The sequence below is a fragment of the Argopecten irradians genome, chromosome 1, assembly GCF_041381155.1.
Source record: "Argopecten irradians isolate NY chromosome 1, Ai_NY, whole genome shotgun sequence".
In the NCBI taxonomy this organism is placed as follows: Eukaryota; Metazoa; Mollusca; class Bivalvia; order Pectinida; family Pectinidae; genus Argopecten; species Argopecten irradians.
In genome coordinates this window covers 12,632,855-12,658,504 of record NC_091134.1, presented here as the reverse complement: position 1 = coordinate 12,658,504, position 25,650 = coordinate 12,632,855, and the positions used below count along the sequence as shown (strand labels likewise).

Sequence of the window (25,650 nt, the reverse complement as noted above, 5' to 3'; positions counted from 1 at the left end):
TGTTGCAGTAACAACTTTGAAATTTGTGTGACGCAGACCTGTAATTATCGCTTTCAGACGGTCTGAGTTGATGTTTTACTACATAATTAGATTTATTTAACCATAGGCTATCATCGAGTCAGTTTGAGGCGAGGGATACCTTTTCCATTCATTGACAAACAAACATAGGAAGCGACACCTTTGTAAAAACATTCACGACTTCATTTCACCGTTCCGGTTGGGCGGGACCAATCAAAAGTCGTCCTCTTAAAAGTGGGCGGGGCTAACGCTGTTGAAATGCCCCTTGGTGTTGCTGGATAGCATAGAACTCTTTCATTTATGCATGAAAGATTACAGTGTGCATAGAAAGAGAGAAAAAACTTGATGTTATATACACAGTAAGAGAATATATAGTTATAACGTGAAAGTGTATGTACCAGGATTTGAGAAATGTGGATTTCATAGTAAACACGTCTACAGCACGCTTGTATACAAGATTTCCTCACTGTCGATAAAGAATATGGAAAGTTGCGTGATTCTGTGGATAATTGGATAACGCCGGGATGTACGTCGATATAAAAGTATAGTGCATTTAATATTCTTAAAGAGTTTGTTGTTAAAAACACCAAGTGTTTACAATCAAAAGGAGGAACCTACTGATTCTATTCATTGGGAGGTATTCACAAGTACTGGATAAATTTGTTGAAAAAGGATTTAATTCTACGACGATGAAGCGATCGGACTATTTATATATATTCATGGGTGTTTATATTCTCGTCCAGATTCCACAGTTAGCAGACGGAATCCGATGGTTGTAAGTATCATTATTTTCTATATTATATGTAATATCACAGATTGTTTATTCAATAAATATTAATAATATATACTGTAGCTACATACATGTATAATACATTGTAAATCCACTATACTCTAACATTTTTAAATGTTATTTATTTTTTAGTTAAATCCTTAACGCGAAGACATACTTGTTAACCATTTTACCGAGGTTATGCACTTGAAAATCTATTGTTTACGAAATGCGTATATCTATATGTGTAAAACCTTTAATTAAGTTTATTTATAATATATCAAATTTTTATTTAATGATTTATAATCATGAAAAATAGCAATGCGTCAATCGAAATATATTTGGTAATAAAACAAAATTAGTTAATGAGATGCAAATATTCATGGCTTCCTCATTAGCATACCACCTGGGTAATTATGCACCGCTCAATCAACTGAGTTATTTTCGTATTTTACAATAGGTGAACGGTATGGCTTTTCTAGAAGTCTACTCACAAAATTTCTTACCTGGGGATCATGAAAGCATCCATCAAGTGTTTAACAGTGTTAGGGTTTCGTGTTTAGTACATTCGGAAACATCATACGATCATGATATGACATCTTAATACTTTAGTATACACACGTGGGTATTATATGAAGATATCGGATTGAATTTTTATCACTGAAATAAATTAAGAACATTTTGGGAGCATTCGTTCTCTTAAACGTTAATAAACATCGTGTAATATCATCACAAAATAAAAAAAAAATCACTAAATCCCACTTTTAAAAATGTGGATCCTATTTTTGCATAGTACTAAAGTATTAAATTTCTTTCTAGCTGTAATAGCTACCCTCCCAAAAGTTAACCCAAGTTTTAGGGAGTTACATTATATATATAAGGACTACCGTTACAACGGTTTTGCTATACATATATTGAGGGGCTATCATCGAAGTGTTGTTTGTGTTGGAGGGATCAGGTCGAAAAAGAGGAATCGATTACTGCATTGAATATCATAATCAACAAGCTAGTATTTATCTCGACTTGTACAATACACATACGATAGAGAGACCATTTAACGGGTACAGTTCTTAATACAGGTACAGATAGCATCGTAACGTCAGACCTATGTCTCAGCGCTGTAAAATCCTTAGCCACATTTTTGATAAAGTCCCTTCCTTGATTTCAATTTTGTATTTTCTGTAAATTACAAGCATTGATAATTCGTTGTCATCCAGTGTCCCATCCTTAATTTGTGTTCCATAAAAAGTATATGTTCTACATTAAATTATTTTTATTTCTTCCTGTAGCCCACCTTGTAGGTGACTAACTTTTAGAACGGACGGTGTGAGGGCGGTTCGATGAGGAAGATGTTAGTGATGGGGAGTAATCGTGTGGGTTTCTTAACAAGAAATCTTAAAGGGGATTCGAACATAAAAAATCTACCATAAAATATCTCTTCATATAATTTTCTTCTTCAGTAAACATTCGAAATGATAGCAGGAAAGCAAAATGATAAATTCTCATGTGTGGTTTTCCGTTAAATTCAAAACCAACATGTACTCTAGATCTTCGCTCATATAGGAATCTCGTATAGAAATAGAGGCTTCAATCGAGGATTTTTTATTTCTTTAATAATAGCCTCTCGGCATTGTAAAAGCTATTGGATCAGCTTAAGTCAGTCTGCTGTTAAACATCCAACGTAAAACTGTCCCATCACAATACTACACACCGCCCTCCTCGGATACGAGTCATCGGGGACAGCTTCATAAAATAGGAAGGGGGATTGCTTGAGTCATGGGGGTTACGCTCGATAATATACAGTATATCATATACTTATAACACAGGGGGTGGTTGGCAAACACCATTGACCTGCAATTGTCAACAAAATTGCGTAACTGCTGTCGTCTGCGATGTTACTAATATATACATATACGGTATATCCCTGTCCGAAATTGATAAAATTATAATTTGATTTTCAATGAAGCACTCACTGTTCGGGACGTAACGGCGAGAGTTTTATTGCAGTTTATCATAGGTGCAAACCACTTATGCCGCTACACATTCCATTGTATGGTAGAAAATTAAACTTCTCTCTGATAATAACAAATACCCATAATCTAGAGTAGATTGGAGTGCGTTAAAGGGTAAATGTTATCTGTTAAATATTTCTCTTTGCTTTAAAAAGATTTCTGCTACCTATAAACTTTGTAGTATTTCCACTTCTAAAATTATAGCGTTATCAATTAGATGACCTAGATAGCAGGGTTCTTTAAATATGATTTAATAGAAGAAACAACTGTCGAAATATGCAACAACGTCTAAAATTAAAACGGGAGATAATACGCTCATTTACGTGAAATGTAGCATATATCCTTAATATAATTAATGTACACCGAATTGGTTAACCCTAATATTTGAGTACACCAGCTCTTCGTGCACGATAACAAGCAACAAGAGTTAATCAAAACTATCTTAGAAGTTTTTAATTCAAATTATTTATTTACTTTACTTAACCTTATCGCCATTGCAGGTTGTCATTTCAATTGGAACATTCACTATCCCTGAAAAAAACCCACTAGAAATCTACTAAAAATGCCAACACACCGATAAAGCCGTGTTAATTGATTTGCAGGACAGAATCTCTTCATTACAATTTTAAATTAGTTTTGACAGGATCTTCTCTCGATATCATCTGGGATACACAATATATAAAATGTGAAAATGACATTGTTCGACTTTCCAACAGAGCCCAGAAATCTGTATTCGTATACTGATACGTATCTCTTCCTTTTTTGACGTAGATAAATTGAGAAATCAACATTTCTATTATAAACATAACCGCCTATAGAGCATGCAGTTTTATAATGATGGAAAACTGTAATTCATTGTACTCGTTCCGCACAGATACGCTCTATCCTTTTCCGTCATTAATATACCAGATTCGTTTTAGATATTAGTCACATTTCTACATACCAGAAATGTCGTCTGTATGACACCTGTTTTTACGAACCTAATTAACCATAAATTTATCTCACCGCAAATATCGATAATCGATTAATGGCACTGCTCATTATCAAAATTAATTTTAACCAAATTTGGCGAATTTTAGATGCTTATTCATTGTGCACTTGTCACATGTTTGATCGTTATATTGAACCTTCACTACAGAATGTAGATATGTACATGTATTTTCTGTTTGTAGATAGATGTAAATAAAATTCTGACATTGATGAAATGAATCCACGTAATGTTCGCAAACCACACATCGTGTTTCGTAAACTCGTTTATGCGTACATGCTGGATATATGTAAATAGATCTAGGAATCGAGTAATTGACACAAATATCCCGATATTTAAGTTGCCGTTGCGTCAGTATAGCGGTTTATAGGTTCATAGCCTCACAACTCAAATTCTGTTGAGAAGGTCAAGAGTTCGAAATACAAGCTGTCTGAAAAGTTCCGTATGTCACCAAAAAAATAAGGTTTTGTCAACATTTACAAGCGAGACAAACATTCGGACTATAACAGCACTGACATGAGAGGGTTGGGATAAGGGGTGAGGTTGTGATAGGAATAAAGCATAGCTAATGCTGCTGGATGGGGTAGGTTGGGGGAATTCATTAATTCGGCACAGAAAATCTCAAGTGGGGCATCTTATAAAATACATCTACGGACTGTTGGTCAGCGATTCATGGATTTATGTGCAATATATTTATATGTTTAGGCTCCTGATCCAACTAACGATAAATATATTTAAATGCTAAAACACCCCGTGTGTGAAAACGACATTGAATAATTCAGATTTTTATCTCTAACTTTCGGATATGAATAGTGTCCTTTTTAACAAATACAAACTCTCCGAAAGACGAACGTTCGCACCTTAACTCCCCTGGGGCTTTAACACATAAAGATTTTGCCGGAACTTTCACGAAAATACGAATTTATCAGATCATTTTATGATAACCCGTCAGCAGGGTAATAAAAAACCAATAGATATAAAATATATGTTTTTCTGTTCATTTGTAAATAAATGGGCTTCATTCAGTATAATTGCTTTTGTGTATATACACACATGGATGTGAGATATGGGTTTATGCCTAAGGAAAGGGAACTCCTTGCTTGAGAAATTCACTCAAATCGTTATTTTCACACGATAACTAATCTTGAGTCACTCGTTAGCAATTAAATAATTAAGCTTCGTAATCGACTGTTGAACTCTTACAGCAATATGAATTCCATGAGTAGACTTAACACGAATCCATACCTTTCGCGAGATAAAGGGGGTACTAATGAAATTAAGACTATAATGATTAATGAGACATGCTCCCCAAATAAGTTTAATGTAAAATAATTAAATCCGTAACAACTTTAGTTTTAAAGAAAATTAATGACTATACAAAATGGTGGGTATTTACTTCTGATAAAAGTGTTTTATGTATTCCAAGTCATATACATGTATGTTTGTACTTGATAGAATGTTAGACATTTCCAAAACCTGTTGCCTTTGAAACTACAAACATTCCGTATATGTTTGGACATATTCTAAATATAACTAGAATCTTTGATATAAATTGAGTATAAATACAGTGCTGACTAGGTGTCCAGTCCAGTTATTCTGATAAGATTACGAAGTAATTTATAAACTGGACGAACTAAAAGTACTCAAACTTATGCCGGGGGAATCATGTTCTAACTAAAGAACAAAGCATAAAGCGGAGACACAGAAATCCGGACATGTTTCGGACGGACTAATGTGAGTTGTCTCGTGCCCCGCGTCCTGTAACAATCCTATTGTATGTTTCCACTTAGTATTGTTATATCTTTTGATGTAAGATGGCCTGTAGAAGTCTGCTGTCTTCGCCAGAGTCCATTAATTTACTCAAATGTGACAAACGTCATCAATAGCTGTGATGTTTGTGAAAACACTCGTCACCCTTGTAACAACAAATTTGACGATCAACGCGAGAAAAGTAATGATTATAGGCTTATAGCCATTAAATATTTATAGCGACTTATAATAATTAATATACCTTGTCATAAGAAACCAATTTGTCAAACGGAAATGGCGCAAATCACTCATGATAAGACGAAAATGCTAAACAAATAACTCAAACACCTGCAAGGGCGATAGATTAGAATCAAGTGCAGACGGATAAAAAAAAAGATCGAATAACTGTCATAATCACGTCATTATTTGTATCTTTCATGCAAATGTTATTGCTCAAGATTTTAATGCATGCACCCTAACATAATTATGTTTCTTGCGATAAATGATAAATCATACCGATTTGGAAAAATATACAATTTTTAAAACTTAATTAAGTACCATAAATTTCACGTATTTTCTCAAACCAAGACAATATGATATAGTATGTTACACCAGAATCGAAATGTCAACTCCCCTACTGCATCATCAAATTAAGATGAAGCAGCAAAAGAAGCCCATGTTGCTCCATGTTTATTTTACAACAAAATAAAATGTCTAGTACTTTTAGAATGTGTTTGCTGTCCTCGTTTACCTCAATAATAATGAATTTATTTGATTTATTATTTTCTTTTAAATTTCAGATCTCTCGCAAGGATGAACAGTGTAGCAGCAATTCAAGTACCAGAAATGTGTGATTCCTTATTTGGATTAGTTAAACGACAGAAGAAAATTTGTAGGAAAAATTTAGAAGTAATGGACAGTGTAAAACATGGCGCACATTCCGCCATAGATGAGTGCCAGTTTCAGTTTCGTAATAGAAGGTGGAATTGTAGTACAGTTAATGCTAAAAAGGTTTTTGGAAATGTTCTTAAATTAGGTAAGTACATTTCTCTGCTTTGATGATTCAATATGTAACGGAGTGTATAAGAATTTCTTCTGATTCTAAAAAAAATATTTTTCGTCTCAAATTTTTATTGTAGTGCGTGTGATTAAAATTTGCGTATTTTGCGGGAGAGTAGGAACTGCGAAAATTAATCTACAAAAAATAATAGAACACCATGACTCAATAGTGAAACTATATTTAGTCAACATGAAACAGTCATTAGATATGACAACGCGATTTGAATCAACTCGGAAATAAGTTCTTTTTTTTCTTTCAGTAAAAACTGATTTAACCTATAGCATGAAGAATACCCAAAACTTTCCACATACAGACAAGTAAATATTTAAATCACTTGTTACGTAATCACAATGTCAAGCCTATGAAATTCTTGGCAAAGATAGCACATGAAATCGATGACCGTTATTTCGGAAACGCCTGTTTTAATGTTAAATTACTTAGCCTTTTAGCTATTTCATAAACCGCTGGATATTTTAGGTGTTAAATAAATGAATATGTACAAAGCACGAGGAATTTTAGCCATACAAACCCCATTTTAAGTCATCGACCTTAATTTATCATCATGCACAATTGTTGCTAACAAATTTAACGACAAAAATAACGCCCCTTATTCATTACAGTAGCTTTATATAGAATCTTCAGTTGTCCAAAGGCCTTACCGTATATCAGCATGCAAATCGTGACGTTATCCGAAAAGCCACATGCACAGTTAAAACACCCCGTTCTTATCCCCAAAAATAAGTACACATCTTCTTATTTCTGTGTCTTGCATTTCATTGACTTGGCGTTTTGTTCATCTTTATCTCACTTATCACCATTATTTATTATAATACATATTGAAAATATCACTGAACCAAAATTGGGAGTCATTTTTGAACACGGACATTGGAAGTTATTTTTCTGTACGAGTCAATGAGAACGTTTTCGCGTCAAGCTGACAAGCCTGATCAGAAAACCTCCGTTCGCCTTAGATTCTGTCACTTACACGCTAATTCACCAACTGTAGGCTATGTATACATATTGATAATCTAGAGTTTACTGTATGTAAATATATGTCACATTGCTGAAAGATCGACCGTATATCCAACACAAACAGGCACATTTATGTATATCACATATATTTTCTGGTTAAAAGTGCATTCTTCTTATGTTTTAACTCATCAACACGAACGTATCACATTAGAAATCTGATCCATGGTGGTAGAAAAATGACTGACATTATCGAATAGTGAGAAAAAAAATCTAGAAATCGTCGATTCTTATAAACTTTCACCCACTTTTATTCATAGCACAAGGGTAAACTTAGGCTATTTTTACTGGACGTGTGAAATTCTACGCGCGCTTTACCAAGTCACATTGCGAACAGCACGTTTAAAGAACGTTAGTGTAGTTTAATCATATTGATTTCAAGTTTTCAAATAGGTTATATAACAAGTGTGCGACGGCTTTAGTTTGCTTAATCTTCTAAATGTAAATAGATCTGATAAATGCTTTACAGTCTAAAATCGTTAGACACAATAAACGCGTATTTATCTTAATGGAATTCCAGTTTAACTGTTTATTATTTCGATATTTGTCAAACAGCGTCAACAAACAAACAAAAATCTTATTTACATAAACGGCCATATGTTAGTAGATAAACAAAAGTTGAAAAGATGTAGCACAAGTTATACCGATCGGTAAGTAAAAGAAATCGAATTCTATATGCAAAGCTGATGTCACAGTTGCTTGAGTATTTCGAATGCAGAATCGGGATTCTGGTCTGTGCTCACAACAGTTACCGAAATGGTCACTTTTCTATAACCTTCGCGAACAAAAGTCGATTACAATCAATCATTTCCATAGCAATATGTTTCAGAACATTCGAAACACTATCATTTCCAAACATGAACGAAAAATACCTTTTAGTCAAACGATTCAATAATCACCTTTCAAAGATTCCTGAAATTAACATTTCTGACAATTCAGTAGAGCTCAACTTTAATTCATAGCTTCGATTCCATTTCTCATCAAGAAAATTTTAGGACAATTCTTTCGAAATGATGATTTGCCATGATTTTGATTACGCTAAAGGAATAAGGAAACGTGTATGAAATAAACATGTTGTTTACAGTGATGTCTATGTAATGTTAGGAAGAGAAAAATCTGGCGTGTCTGTTGGTTAGATAGATGAGGGGAGACGGTTGCTGCTACAGGGAATATGTTGGACAATATTTCACCACTTGACACTCGTTAGACACGACAGTATCTTACACAAGAAATTAGTCCACAATATAGTCCAGCAAAACAGTGGACAGCGGTGTTATGACACCGTCAAGGTAACTCGTACAAAGCAGACCAAAAAAATGATAACTTGTATTGTATTTTTTGACGCAAGACAGTACAATCTTACTCAGCCATTTCGATGACAAATAGATACGCCAGATATGCTTCTGGCTTAGAGGGTGGGCACGATTGTGATAAAATTAAAGATTTTTTTCATTCATTGATTTAAAAGAGGAAAATGACATTTTGGTATATTTTTAGTGTCTCTTTTCATTTTTGAACGACGATACCAAAACATGTGCCTAATTTTAGAATAAGGAAAAGATTTCGGACATTTTTATTTTGACTGTTGCTAATTAGCAAGGATGTATAATGCGACGCAAACTGAACGAGAAACCTCATCTTTTGCCAGAAGCAATTCTGGTCGCGTGGGAGAAGAAAGTCACCTGTAAAACACAGAAAGAATGAGGTATATATCACATTACGTGGGGAATATGACCTAGTCTACATCTAGGTTACCGGGAAATTCAAACATTTCTTACTCCTGACATTATTGTTACCTATTTTACTTTCACCTATTTGTAAACAAATACAAATGTAACATTTAGCGCCTGAAACAATTCACGACTTTCGCGTACGTTTGAAAGAAGACGACTGGTCTTTTAGGATTGATGTTGATTGGTGCCGTGGAACTATCCGATGACGATACGATCTCGTTCATCACGTGAAAGTGTATTACGTTCAAAGAGATAAAGCATAAACAATTCTGAGACGATTTGAGAACTGTTAGGAAGTGATTATGGAAGCAAGCAAACCTAACATGTGTTGCGTTTCGTTAGCTTTATATATCTATTTTGGCATTTATTTTCTGCAAAATTATGAAAACTTGTTTTTGGAAATGCGGCACTTTTATATTTAAGTGACTAAGACGAAGAAAATTATTCTATTTTACTTCTTTCGAAGATGTAAATATCATGTATCTCATGGATTTCGGTTTTTCAACCTCACGAGACATTGCTCACGCGCTGATGATTTATTTGGTTAGTAGCTACTCCTCGTTGGCCCTAACTCATATGTCCATCTTTACACATCGATACGTTTATGATGTTTTATCATTCTACTTAAGAGTGAAATGGTTTGTACTACTGATAAAGCCAGACCCAACATAAAGTACATAGATACACTTAAGTGGTCTAGCAAGGCTTTGTTATAAGGCCGATAACAAAAATAATGCGAGTTCACCCACAGGAATGTGAGAGCCTCGTTTGCGGACATCATTAGACAACACTAAATAAATATTATATATATTTTGAAAATGAATCGACCATAACATGAAGATCATACATTAATATGTTAATTGTAAAAACAGTATCACTGGTGTTTATTAATGGAAAACATGATTAATTAACGCATTTTTGATGTTTAATCGTAGCGATTATGGAATGATATGCATATGAAATTAATTGAGAGTAAAACATTACAAGTAACATACTTTGTTTACTTTTTATTCCAGGTACAAGAGAAGCGTCATTCGTTCATGCAATTTCTGCAGCAGGTGTTGCGCACGCAGTGACGCGCGCGTGCAGTAGTGGTGCCCTTTCTAGGTGTGGTTGTGACAGATCAATAACAGGCCGAAGTCCCAAGGGATTCGAGTGGTCTGGCTGTTCAGACAATATAGCTTATGGAACAGCATTTTCTAAACAATTTGTTGATGCACGTGAGAGAAGACGGAATATAAAAAATTCTGGAAGGAAACTTATGAATTTACATAATAATGAGGCCGGAAGGAAGGTGAGTTATAGTTTTAATGATTCCAAAAATATGAATGATTTTCTTCTTCTTTTTTTTTGGCAAACATCACCGAAAATGTCTGAAAGCCTTCAAATAAATAACATAGTTTGCTTGTTCAAAACTAAAGTAAAATGTGGAAATAAGATTTCTTATCACAGCATTGTTATTTCTATAAACATTTTTGGCATCGACTGAGGAATTAATTAGTATTTCATTTATTCTAAATCAATAATGATAGTTTACAAAATGAGAAATTCAATGAACAATTTAAAAGAGATGCTAAATAGAATTATAAACAGAACGATCCATCACGAGTTTAAATTAAAACTTGACGTTTCTGAGTGACGTTTTAACTTGGCATTCCCACCGACATATTGTACGGTGTATTATGAACCATCCCCAAGCACTCAAGCTCATCTCTCCTCCCACTAGCTAGAAGCCCCGACGCATAAATATAGATCTCCTTTCCGGCAATCGCCCCGCGACGACTTTTAGACCGATTTAATGGGTATTTTGATGTTAGGGGTACAATGGGATTAAGCTGGATCTATGTCCAACCTTTTATTAACGAGAGATGTGGCGCATAATTTATCGTGGATCGCCCGGCGTTATTGGGGTGGAGGGATTCACATCTCTATAAGTGTAATGGCCAAACCACTTTTCCCAGGATTTAGAGAAGTGTCAAAAGTCCCGTAAATCACGGCCCGATTGTGAGCCTATTTTATTTCCACAATACTGGACACTTTCCCCAAACGTCCCTAGGACATTCTCCATTGTAATGCCAATTTAATGTTTATAGATATTGAAAGACAAATTATGTAAATACAGGGGAATGAATTTTGAACCGAGTAATTGACAATCTAATTACTGAACCAGCCGGCGAAAGTGAAATCCGGATCTATTTTACAACTTTCTCGCCCCCTCGAAAAGGACTAACCATGCTTCTTTGATAATTATCGTTTATCACACAGTTTACAACCTGGACCTTAAGATAAGTTTAAAAACAAAGTTATTTATTAGAATTCATTTATTTCACAAACTTACCGGCTGACACAATGAACCAGTATGAGACGTGATGTAAGCAACACCCGAAAAACAATAGCCATCAGAACCGTTACACTTTTTAAAGCACTCAAGGTTTCATCCATAAATTGGTAAAATGTCAATACAATAAAGCTGATATTACAACCATAGCTTATAAGCGGTCTGACACACGACAGAAGCTATTAATTTTACCAATAAAGTTAGATCAGAAAAAGATAGTTTGTCCCCCCAAATCCTCGAAAGCTATACTAGGGTCGTTTTAGCGAGGGTTGTAAGTGATGGCGCCGCAAGCCAATATACAATAACGCGTGCTTAAGTTAAGATCGCTGATCTAGACACTATAATCGAATAAAAAGGTCTAAAATAACATCGATAATGGCACATTGTTTTAAGGGGCTGCTTCCCATCCGTTTCCCTGGTAAATGAAAAGCTTTTATTCTTCCGGACCGGTAACTTTTCTTTCTTAGTGTGCACCACAGGCGTGGCTCTACAACGAAGTCACAATGCGTGAGTGCTACACACTGGCTAAACACACGTGTGAAATAATGAAACGTTCTATTGAAGTGATTTCAATAGCGAGAAATTGTATGAAGCAAAAACACAAGAAAACATTTCATAACGCCAAATACTGCACATTAAGAAGAGTCATTTGACCAGTTTTGTGTCATGAGCACTAGATAAAAGATCATCTTACAGTTATTATTTGGCAATTCATTGAACTTATCTTGCTAAATTGATATTCTAAAGTAACTCTTCATCAGAAGAATATAAATCTCGCAAAAAATAGCTGTCGTACATTAACTCTTCCTAAATTCATTGACTATGTTTGGCGGCCCCCTCTGAGCAGATGCATTGTAAGGAAAACCGTATTAAGACATAACTGAGGATAGGAAGACATGCTTTTGTACCCTTAGCCGCTGTATATATCAATATAAATACCAGGTCTACCCTGCCAAAACACCTGGCTTGTGTATTTATAAACAGATAGAAATTCACACCTTAACTTTCTCCATCACTATTCGTCGATCCGTGACAACTGCGAGGCATAGCAGGGATACTCTCTCGTCAACAGAGTCAAAATATTCCATTAAAATCTCCCATACCTGTAATTGATGTGTTTTTTACCTGTGCCATTATATATCACACCTGGTTCATATCCTTAAGTACACGACTAGTCACACCTAAATAGAAGTCTGTATACATTTATATCATAATGACCCATAGATATATCTGTTTAACGTTTTCGGGCAGCGTTAACTCGATTTGTAAATTTTCATACCTAACTTTAAACCATATTTAACGTGAATAAGCACTCTTGAGGACGCGAGTCGTGTGCATAACGAATACTTAATAAATAAGACTGAATGAAAGGTTCAACTAAATCTCACATCACTCAGATATTGTGGTTAAGTGTTTGATGAATCGAAAGCCAAATTAAAGTAATGTGGTTTTTATATGAATGATGAAAAAACCTTGAAGCGTGCATTTTATATTCTTTATAATTTATATTTGTACCAATTTGCTATTACCTTGAACTGTATTTGTCAGAATATGAAAAAGAAACTTGCTACACTAAGCCAGACAAACACATGTTATCGTCGAAAAGCTACACATAAACCTATATAAGTAAAATGCTGACCCCTTAACTAGCTACAGTAAAAAAATATATATTAACCCAGCTTCAAGCTCATGTATACCTGTATAAGTAAGATGTTGACACCTGCTATGAAATTCCATAAAACAGGTGTACGAAATTCTTCTAAGTGGCAAAACCACATAATTTATCACGAATACAACACCTAAACTGCCCCTTATATCATATCAAAGCCGTTTAAGTTGATGTATGCTGCGCGCTAGTCATTACTTCATTACTAAAAACTTCCTAGTTCATAATAACTTCACGTCGAGTCTAACAAAACTGTTGGACTGTATCTTGATGCCGTTAATAATTCGCAGATTATTTGAAGGCAAAAAATCAGGAATTGTATTGAAACCTGACATCAAACCTGTCCACTTAACACGTTATGTATTGGATTTATCGTGGAGGGGAGTCAAATAAAACTAAACGATATCTCATGTCATTCATAAATCTGTCAATCCAGCTCTCACGACTGCGGTTATACATACAGTAACCATCACAAAGATGATGCATCACTGTGGCTTTATCAATCTACCGGCGGTTGTCGAGTTTGTGGGTTTAGCTATAGGGCTGGAGATTTGAGAACACAGTTGTGTTTAGAGAGGATGAAGAAATAAACCCTTAAATGCAAGAAATGTTCTCAAAATACAGCTGAATTATAAACTTTTGTCGACACCTCTCGATGTAAACGAATCTTTTTTCCCTGGCATGCTTAATGCCACTACTACGTACGTTTCCATATTTAAATCCTCTAGACGTGTCATTTTCAATAAAATAAACACACATTTTCGCGTTTGTAAGGTTACAAGATATTTACAAATATTTCATGAATGAAGTTGATACATTGCATACTTTTTCACGACTCCGTACTGGTGTTATAGATCCCAGCTGTTGGGAGGCCAGTGTGTGGTTAGTTAGGTAGTCCTATCATGCTCCTATTAATCTTATGGTTTAGATGTTAGTATGTAATGTCAGATAACAAAAATATATATCTTACATAATGTTTATATTTAAAAGGTTACATTATTTACATTTGAGAAATAAACCATACTTTTAAGACAACAAAAGAAGTAAACATATGTTTGCAGTATGCAGCTGCCAGTAGGTCGCTGAGTTTTCTTTGTTAACTCCGGTTTTCCTCCATTTCCCTAACCTGACACTTCCTTAAATGACCCCACTGTTAATAGGACCTTAAGCTATAACACATATCAAACAAAACCAAGCGATGAAACTACACTTTGCTTTTATTTCTAATGATAATAAATAATATTTCAAATAATCAGGCAAAGACAAATTTTCAAATATTAAAAAATCAAAATATAAAAGATTTAGAAACCTTCCAGGTGGTGAGATAATATGCCACCCCAGATAACATTTGTGCTCGACTATGTTTCCAGGCATACAATGAAATAAAGGAATGCTGAACTAATATGGGTGTTACCAACTCCGTCGTATTGCGTCACCGATTTTAGATTATATCTGGGGACAAGCTAACAATAAAAGTAGAAAACTTCCAAAATGTCTGGAAAGAGAAAGCAGTATACTACGGCGCTTAGTTACACAACACACGTGGTCTCAATGTTTACGAATTCCCACTCTTCCCGAATCTTCACTCTTCACGAGTTTCGAGACTTCTGTTTGCACCGAGGTATCACGTTTTATTGCTAGACATGCTTAGTGTCAATGTAAACATCTTGTAAACAACTGACACCCAATTTCATCTAATTAAATTATAAAGTTTGACATTCTTCTACAGCTAATCGTTGACGGTTATAGTGAATTTATTCGTTTTTGTAGATTAAATCAGCGTAGATACCCAACGCGTGATTCAGTGTCCTAATCTAGGATAATTCACTCTGCAAGCGAGTATATGTACAACAGCAAGGACATTTGGATTAAAATCTGATGAATTAAACGTGTTATAGTACTGACAACCCTAGCATCTTAATCCCTAGGATATTTCCCCGATACACGACGAGCTCATTATTATTGGTGAAATAATTTTGTGCTAATGTAAATTAGTAAAAAGTAGGAATATTTAGGCAATAACATCAAGCAATTTTCCTTTTATATTGCAAACCTAAATGTAAAGATTTTTGCTGTTGTTGGTATACTCACGCAATCGACATGGCGTTATGTTCCAATTGCACCGAGACAGTATGAGCAAAGGTAGGAAATAATCAAGTAGGCTAAAGTTAACTTTAAAGTCATTTCAAAATGGGTCACGTTTAAATTCAAATATGAAATATATTTTCATTTGGTAATGGTATATTTACAAAATGACTGCACCATTCATAAAACGAATAAATCAAGTTGTTGAATTCATTTCGTATTCATCATCAATGCCGAAAACGATATTTATACATTTACTACTAAATAAGCCCTGCTAAGTTCTCCGTGATGGCTTTACTAGGGACAAATTGTGCCCTTGGGCGAATCACAAAAATATCTTGGTGACAGATGTATAAAAAACATCACATTAGGTCTGTATTACTCCGTGTAATGAAAGCTTGTTCCCGTAACCAAGCCTCTCATTTCAAACAAGTATGTTATACCATTAGTCGTGCGGGTGAAATGAATCAAAACACTTAAATTTCGTCACGTGATTTATGAGTTTTCAGAAAGAGGCCAGTTCTAACTGCTAGTTTCGCTTTTAGAACAAAATATATATATTAAACACTATTTGTTTCTTTCATACTAAGACGACAAATATGAGAACGTTCAAAAATTTGGATTAAACATTCACTCTTTGCTTAGTCAGTCTACATGCTTGTTACAGTAAAATCGTTGCACCTAGTTCAGTTTATTGGAAAAGGTCATCTTGGATTTGAAGGGGTCAATAATGCGATATATCATTCCTGCTATTCTTCCGTAGATCTTATTAACAATTAAGCGAAAAGATTCACCACAAATTATATCTTTTCTCTGCTTAAATGCATTATCAATATTCGAAGCAATACTTATAGACTGTAAATTTAATTAACGTTGTTAATTAAGCCAATATTGTACCTCAATTTAATATCTGGAGTGATAACAAGAAATACAAATACACAATCATGCCATGAATCAAGAGATTGCTTTGATAAAATGTCCTTAATAACTTATTCATGTGAAAGAAATTAGAGTAAAAAACTTCTAAAGAATTTCGACCAAACAATGCCACCCTCCAAAATCTCATGGGTGCTTGGTTTTTCAATTATCATTAAATTGTCGTTTAGTGGGAAGATACGTGTAACGGGGGAGAAACCCACGCCGCAATACTTCACGCTAAGAACGCAAACAAACAGTAAGAACGTCCCTACATTCTTCAGGCAAAGCGCCAAAATCCATGTCACTGATTCGTAAAATATGGCAAAATATGCGAATTGTTGAAGAGAAGTATGGGAGTTCCATCTCTTTTTGAGAAGGCCATTGATCACATTTTTGTGTTTTACGAATTTCTTAAAACACACATCTAAGATAAGTTTTTAGGAGTTGTTCAGTAATAGTTACGATACGCCATTTTATAAATAGATGGGATTGTTTATACAACTATTTCTGCACACAGGACATCAGACATGAATGCATTCTTCAGCATTTCTCATCAAGATTATATCTTTCACAATATTTGAAAACATACAGGAATAAGATACGAAATTGAAATATCTTGATGTGATTTTCAAGGGGAAGCGTTATACAATAGTGAAACAAATGTAATCTTTCCTCTAGGTTTACAGAACAAAGTGCAAGAGAATTCATCCAGTTTCATTGAACATAAAAAGATATGAAAGTCTCTTCGTTTTATCGTTAGGTAATCGCTACAACCGTTATTTGAAAACTGATCCCATGTAGAGAAAATTAGCATTGAAATTGATCTTCAAAAGGAAATATATCTCATAATTACAACTTAATTTCATCAAATTGAAGGCTAATATTTCCTGTTCTTTCAAACACTTTTTGTATACCACCCTTTTAAGCGTTTATACCACCCTGACTATGATTGATGTCGAAGGTGATACACTCAATAGCGATTTCCACGTCCTCCGTCTTTCATTCATTTAATGCATTGGAAATTGCATACGATGAAAGAACGAATGTGCTATATAAGACACCGGTATTGAAAGATCAAAACAGTTTCCCTCCTTATTCCGCGTATGCTTGGTAGTTTTAAAATAGTCAATCAGTTCTTAAAGACTTGGGCTGTGAATGAATGGAGTTTAACTTAAATCGTCGCTGCAATGTGAGTTTATTACTCAAAACAAACACTATAAATGATTCGACACACAGTTCAGATCTAAATCGAGTCACCCCATCATCTTTAACGTTACGTTCGTATTATATGCATATTCAGCTTCTGTGGTCTTCACAGCATTATTCCATACGTGAGCTTATTCATGTTTTGATATTTTAAGTAACATTTTTGGAAGAAATAACGAGAACCATTGTATCTATTGTAAATTTAAATGACCACTATAGCACAAAAATACATATATTAAGAGAAAAAGTTTTCGGATTTCAGAATTTTCAAGCTTACTCGAATTTCTGTCGGATTTAAGATGGTGGATGAATAGTTATGTTGACGAATCTACGTGTTCATTTGTCAATGCTAATGGTACTGCCAAGTTGTGGAAATCCGAAGTAGCCAAGGAAAACGTCTCAACGTCTAGCGTTTTAATCAGCTAATGTACTGACCAGATATTTACCGTTGGTAAACAATTAAAATTAGGCCCTTCAAAGGATAAGCATTACCATGTCTGACTTTCTCAGCAAACATTACATATGTTTAGGGTATAACATACATATGTTCTAGTGTCTTAGAGACTTCTGCTGAGGAAAACTCGTATTTTGGTATTTTCAGTTTTCAAATTCTACGCTGAAGTTTTTGCCATTTTATATTGCAAGGTTTGCACGTCGTAAGGATGATAAAGTGTGATATTTTTTAGCACTGACCTTTTTACACTTTTGGTAAAGATACAGCAAAAAGCTATAAATGATAAAACAAACAAAATTCTAGTAAGAGTATCTGGTTTTCTTGAAATCTGCTGCTTCGTATCCCAAGAGAAGGTCATTATGATTCAGTCGGACACGCAAACAAATTGTTTGGCTGAAGGTCGTATATTGTGATTTATGTTCCGGGGGTCATTTCAACTGTCCACAAAACAAGGTGTTTACAGCCGAGATACCAATATAAAAACACTGAACAATGTGTTAAGATCATTCACTGGCAACGTGCCCCGCACATTGAAATTAGCACGTAACATGTCACATGACATTAGTGGGTGACATTAATACTCCGATTGTCTGCCCGCCAGGTTTTTCTACCGACAGATGGCAGTTTAGTAGATGATATATCGGCCAAACTGACCGGACCTCCGGCCGATAGGATTATACCAGACAAATGAATGGTCAACAAATCACAACTAAATATCGTGTTGGCAGCCCCGATCATTTGTTATATTTCATTGGCATCGGGTCACATGTCAATTTTGATAAAATGTTCACATTTTGATAATAGATGAATTAGAGCCAATGCGACCGCGTGAAGGTTTTTACGACTTGCTCGTAAAGTGTTTCGGTGATAGGCCCGAGATTTCCCCATTGGGGGTACAGACTGTCGTTCCACGGGGTTGAATGATAGTGTTCAGCATCGTTCAGTCGCTATTAATACGAAGATTACGATTTGGAAAAACGCACGGTCAATTGAATACATACCATATCACTTCATTAGTGTGTGAAACACAGTTTATCGAGACTGATAGAATAAAAATTCTCAGGCAGTCATGAATTATCAGGAAGCATATTTTGATGTGGCATTTAATAGCGATGTTATTTGTCAATACCTCTCAACATGGCCTAAAACTTGAGGACAAGAAGCTAACAGTGAAAAGTGTATGACTCGGGAACTCGGGTATTAGATACTTTATTTAAACGATACATCAGCAATGTAGATCTTTATGCTATGTATAAGGAGAAAATTATGTACTGTGTAAACTTCTGTTCGTTGAGTGACGAATAAAACAAATAAGACAAAAACATATTGTTTCTGTTACAGTAGTTAGTTTTACAAACCCCCGAAACACTATAAATATCGGCAAGTGTGGATTACACGAGTAGCACGTGCTGTAGATTATAAACAAACAGTTATCATAGATAAGAGAGGAGAACATTTAAATGTAACGGTTGCGGGTTAAACGCTGCGTTTAATTAAATTCCAATGTAACTAGAGATTTTCAAGGTGAGACGTTCAAACACCTATTACAAATTAAATTAAATTCTAGCTTCTTTCAAGAGGAACCCAAGACGCTATAGGCATTTATAATTAACCCAAAATTAATGAAGATGACTTACGTTTTTACTTAGCTCTCAAATAAATCAGAAGAAAATTTCTATGGATGTGCAATGCTGATAAATGTGATATAAGAGTTCGTAACAATAAACCGATTATGTAAGAAACGAAGAGATAAGAACGATTGAAAAGTTGTGGTTGAAAGTGCTAACAGCACGTCATTGAAAACCAACCTTTTCTATTTTGAAGTTATCAGAAAATCAAAGATTTTTTATTGAATATCTACACTGATGGAAATGATCTTCACATGCCTAAATGCACGTGTGTCTCAGACTAACGTAATTGTACACGACAGAATTGTTGCACAGGCATCATCGTTGCCAAATACGAGGAATGTTCTGCCATCTTTTCTTGATGTTGTATCTAAGTCAAGAAGAGGTTTGACGCCAATGTTAACTCCGTCAAACAAGCGCCTATATGAACTTGATTTATATCTAGCTCCAAAACGGATTAGAAAAATTACACTTAATCCGAATAAGCATCAACCTTTTGTTTGAAGAATGTTGTAAGACTATATTTTCAAAGCAACGCCGTCGACTTTATAAATCAAACAGGTTCTATAAAAACTGAGAGGTATTAGAAATTACGGTTCGGGTTATGATAACTATCGCAAACTTTTGTTAAGAGATTTACACTTAATCTTATCGATGATAAAATCTCCGCCCGAGGATCATTGGGTGATTACTAACAGGTTTCTGGTGTAGTAAATATACCCACAATAATTCATATATCTGTTGTATTAACTTAATAGCCTACAGCGAATCGATGAACACACGGAAACAACTAAAATGTTAGAAAGTTCTAAAGCTGGTAATCATCTTAACACCTGTTGCAAACATGACTGACCGAAACTCAATATATATGTTTTAACATGTGTATTTCAATACTCGCTTCAATGTAACTGACACTGAAACGTAGATATGCATTATGCAATATACTATACATCATATTATTAACCTGCGTGGTTACAAGGCGGTAATACTTCACAACAACAAAGTACATAGATGTTAAAAGTAAATGTTTCTTTTGAAAGAGTGACCCTTGAAAAGAGTTAAAAGTATTAAATAGGGACTACGTATCTTTAAAAACGATGATAATCGAAAAGTATACTTGTACATGAGGTTCATATGAAGTCAGATTAACCAGTAGAGCTTATGTTCGCTACTTGATGCTAATTAATATGGACATTCTTAATGTGGATTCATTAAATCATGAACTGTTTGTACGGAGTACCTTCTGCGTATACGTCTCATAACACCGAGAGGCTTCAATGTTCAGCCTCGTTTACGCTCCGTATACGTACTTACATCCACTTTCGTATAAACAACTAAATTGGTAACCGTTTGAGACGGACGGACCATCCTATCTCACTAATGTTCAATCTATAATATATCTCAAACTTATACTCGGCTGCATCTGGACTGTATTTTGTCGAATTTTTCTGATCCAATGTATTTTATGCCATATAGTTTGGGTCACCTGTACATCGTTAAAACGAAGGGCATAAATGTTTCCGTTTAATTTTGTTATCGGATAAAGGCGTCAAAACGTCATTCCAAACAGTTATACAACCCTGGGAGTGATTTATTTAAAATCTTAGTTTCAATCATGACAAGTGAAAACCAGATAAAGTCGTTCAATTATCTGTAGATGTCGCCCACTGACACTTCATATCATTCACAGACACTTAACACATAATGCTATTAGAAAAAAGTGCACTTGATCTTAAAATAACACTATGTAAAACATTTCTAAAGTATATTCTCAACTAAATGGTGGATTTTATATATTTTCCAATATTGTATTAAACTAATAGCTTCACTCGAAGAAAAAATAGCATTTTTAAAATAACTGTCAAAGTACTTCGTGTTTTTCTTTCTTTCTGGAATTGAAGTAGTTTTACGGGTTCTAGAAGGATGAACAGCTTTATCATATAGAAAATTGGTTTATAACTTTTATGTAAACTGACAAGATTTGTGTGGATATATAACAAATGTTTGTTAAGGTTTTGACTTTTTGCCTATTTTCCACTAATTATTTTGTATCTTTTTTTCATAACAGGCTGTTGAAGATAACATGGTGAGACAATGTAAATGTCATGGTGTGTCCGGATCCTGCGAAATGAAAACTTGTTGGAGAGCCATGCCAACCTTCAGAGAAATTGGACAAATTGTGAAAGAAAAATTCGACGGAGCAACCGAAGTGAAACTGGATAGAAATAAGTTACGACCACGTCTTATTCCAGTAAATCCCCAGTTTAAACCTCACACAAACTCAGATCTTGTTTATCTGATAGCATCCCCTGACTTCTGTGAGCCCGACCCGAAAACAGGGTCCCTGGGCACAACGGGGAGGGTTTGTAACAAAACATCAAAAGCTATTGATGGTTGTGATTTAATGTGCTGTGGTAGAGGCTACGAGACTCGTAGGAGGAAAATCGTGGACAGGTGTTCGTGTAAGTTTCATTGGTGTTGTTACGTCACATGTAAGAAATGTGAACGAGAAATAGATGAACACACGTGTAAATAAAAGATTCTTCCTACAGATAATAGAATCAAAAGTGTAACAGGGCCAAGTGACGACAGAGCTCTTCCGGCTAAACACACACAATTGCTGTGCAAATAATTGGCCATAAGTCCCGAACGTCTGATTGGAAACCTCTTCCATCTATATGGGAACCGGAAGTTACGCCAGACCTGCAACCAGAAGTTACAAAACGTGCTACATATGTGCTACAATGACAATGGTCTAGACCGAAGCCAGCGGAACTACACATGCATACGCAGTGTTAAACGGGTATACAATGGCAGATAAAGAATGGGATCTAAACAATGGAATAATGCAAATTAAATGGACAAGAATGTATGTAACATGTTAGTCAAGAAAGACAACAAACCACGTGACTCATGTTGCCTTGACTACACAACTGTTATGTGTTTATGATATTATATATACTCTGTATTGTTGATATTTTAGTTTATGCATCTCTGTGCAGAGCATCTAATGAAAATATTCCATTAATGCCGTTTCCTTAGGAACATATGATACAAATTATAGAGTATTTATTATAATAGGTTTGTAGATTAAAATCTGTCATTATAAAAGTGATATCGATTATTTTCTGATTGAGATATCGATTTCATCGTAATTTATTCATTGGGATAGTATATCTTTAAAATGCTAGTGCCAGTAATATTTTATTTAATATAACAGTTCTGCCATGGGATAGCATAGCTACATTATATAACGTCGCTCTTTAATAGGGCAGGTGCGGCGCACAGGGCCGTGCGCATGCGCACTACGTTACTGTATCAGAGAGTCGTTAGCCAATCATTTTAATCTTTATCGCCGTATGTGATATACACACTTATATATATATACTTTCTTCTTTCATCAAATCAGTTATTTTATACCACACACACGTCTCACCTGTTCCAAAGTAATTCCCTAGTCGGTTCAGAACATTTTTTCGTTCCGTATTATTGTGCGAGTTTTCAAATTTTGTCTTTCCTAAATTCAACGCCGTAGTTCAAATGTCTCGAGGTTTCATAATTTCACCACATTTTATTTGATTATATCAAATAGCTATTTTTTTGTTTCAAAATATTTACCTATATGATATTTTGCTTAAAATCTTAGAGATAGTTGATGGGAGATAAAAAGAGATTGAGAAGATGATGTTTAAGAGAGAGTAATAAGAATATAAATGATAGTAATGTACCTGTATATGTCAAATTACCTCACTTACGTTAATGCGTCGATAGAATTTTTAATTATGATATTGATATTAATTTTCATTATAATTCTTATTATATTGGACCAGTCCCTATTTCTATACAGCGTAGGCCCAATCTTGCCTATATATGTGTGTTCTCATTCAATATATGACATACAAAATATACAAATGGTACCATGTCATACCGCTGACCTTACTGCATTTTGATGTATCCAAAAATAGATGTATTTGCAATATACAGCGGTACTTTTCACAGCAATTTCAACCGTCATATATGGCATTCGGTGTTTCATCAAATGCATCATATGTGCCGAGTCGTTAACCCCTTCTATATATGCCTGTAGAGCATTTTTATATAAAATATATCGTCAAATATACATAATATATATCATAGGACAAAATAAATGTTATCATTGTCTTGATTGGAATCTCTAAATATTATAAATATAATACAATATATTATAATAGGGCTAGGTAAGGATAGTAATATGATAGAAAGATGATATGATGCGTCCCGAATAGATGTTTCTGTGAAATGTGTGTTGAAATCGACAATACCTGATGTGGAATGTGTGTTGCGATTGGCAGTTCTCTAGTGTATGAGTGGTCTTGGCAATATTTTCAGAAGTAAAATGGAGAAATATTGTGTTTTAAAATGAAATCAAAATGTGATACGTTTCGCTGAGCTTGTTGTCTATATAGTGCTGCCGATATATATGTTTTTGTGTTGTTTTGTAAATATGTAAACCGTCATTGAACATACAAAAGGTCAAATCTAAAATTGATTTAGCATGAGCGAAAAATGTTGATTTCGCTGGAGATGGATTAATATGATTTTTCTCAGTTAATGATTTATTATTACATGATTAAATTCCACTTGTATCAAAATGAATTTCTAAAGAACCAAAATAAAAACAAAACAAAAACTAAATCATCAGAAACATATTGAAATGACAGGGAAATTAAGTTTCGGAAAATGCTTTTCTTTCGAAAAATCACAATTGAAATATTTATGGAAATTTATCGGATACATTATCGCAACTATAATGATTTCGACATCTTAAGAAACCGACCATAATGACCTTTTACTGTTGTCAGTGCACCAAATGTGTATAACGTCCCATACACAATATGTGACGAACGTTGTCTGTTTATTGTTGGTCGCCAATTTGTGATATGATATTATTTGTTGTACAAAACTATGTTCAACTATGTCTCATATATTGTGAATATCAAACAAATTAAATACAAAATACTGAAAAAAACTCTTTTGTTTTCAATATTGAATATTACCAAAGTTATTTACTGTCTGGAAAACTGCACTTTTCCCAGGAGATTCGGAAGTGTAAGCGCCAGTGTATATCAATTGCTGGACATCTATCACTACGGTGATTTAAGAACTGTATTCCCTCCATGCTATGAACCAACTTGTTTCGCGGCTACAACGTTTTAAATTGTGTTCGCAGAGATATTAATTTTTGCGTATAATTTGCTTTAATTTAAATACGTTGCCACATAACTCAGATGGATATTAATTTTCGGAGAAAAAAAACTTTCGCGAATTTACCTTGATTTACCTTAAGTAAATAGTTTTATTAAGAAAGCTGGTTTACAGAATGTATGTGTTAAGAGACTGTAGCATATCCATGATGTGTCTCTTTGTGATAGCAAAAGATATTGCCCATATTATAGAGGTATATATCACTGGTAAATGCTGTTCAGACACAGAGTAACTCGACTTATATTGATACATATGATGCAAAGCAGTCGTCTTACTACGTATACATTTATGGTGAACGATGCACAAGAGCAACGGAATATCAAGTCAATAAATAATGATGAAAGTTTTATTGTTTTAAACTATAACATTCTTCAGGAAACAAAGACATGATGTTATGATATCGCCTTCAACGTAAATATATTACAAATTACATCATTATTTATGATATCATAAATACAGTAGTAGAAAACATTAATGATCTAGCGATAAAATAAAGATCCAAACTCAACATCGGATCAACGAGGCCAAATATTAAAAAAATATCAATAGCTTACATAAGATCAGATGTATCAGAGGATTTGTGATCTCTCCTATAAGAGATACTAATGCAACCTTCTATCACCTTCATTTTAACGTATCGAATTTGTAGATCTATGCAGACTAAATACAGTGACGATTATTAAAAATCAATCTCACGTTTATGTACATTTTGTCCGTTAAAATTTGCATTATTTCCACAACTTCAGCAAAATA

At 34.4% G+C, this 25,650-nt stretch overlaps 1 protein-coding gene across 1 annotated transcript; it reads left to right on the top strand.

Moving 5' to 3' along the window:
* The first annotated feature begins 299 nt into the window (after positions 1-299).
* LOC138317981 (protein Wnt-4a-like) lies at positions 300-24,464 on the top strand. Its single transcript, XM_069259988.1, has 4 exons — positions 300-793; positions 6,337-6,572; positions 10,375-10,652; positions 21,722-24,464. Exons 1-4 carry the CDS (start codon positions 708-710, stop codon positions 22,187-22,189), a joined length of 1,068 nt encoding a protein of 355 aa, XP_069116089.1. The 5' UTR covers positions 300-707; the 3' UTR covers positions 22,190-24,464.
* Positions 24,465-25,650: the final 1,186 nt, after the last annotated feature.

Coding starts and splice junctions, on each gene's coding strand:
- LOC138317981 (XM_069259988.1), top strand. CDS start 708: ATGAAGCGATCGGACTATTTATATATATTCATGGGTGTTTATATTCTC. Junction 794..6,336: donor GCAGACGGAATCCGATGGTT/GTAAGTATCATT, acceptor TTTAAATTTCAG/ATCTCTCGCAAGGATGAACA. Junction 10,653..21,721: donor ATAATGAGGCCGGAAGGAAG/GTGAGTTATAGT, acceptor TTTTCATAACAG/GCTGTTGAAGATAACATGGT.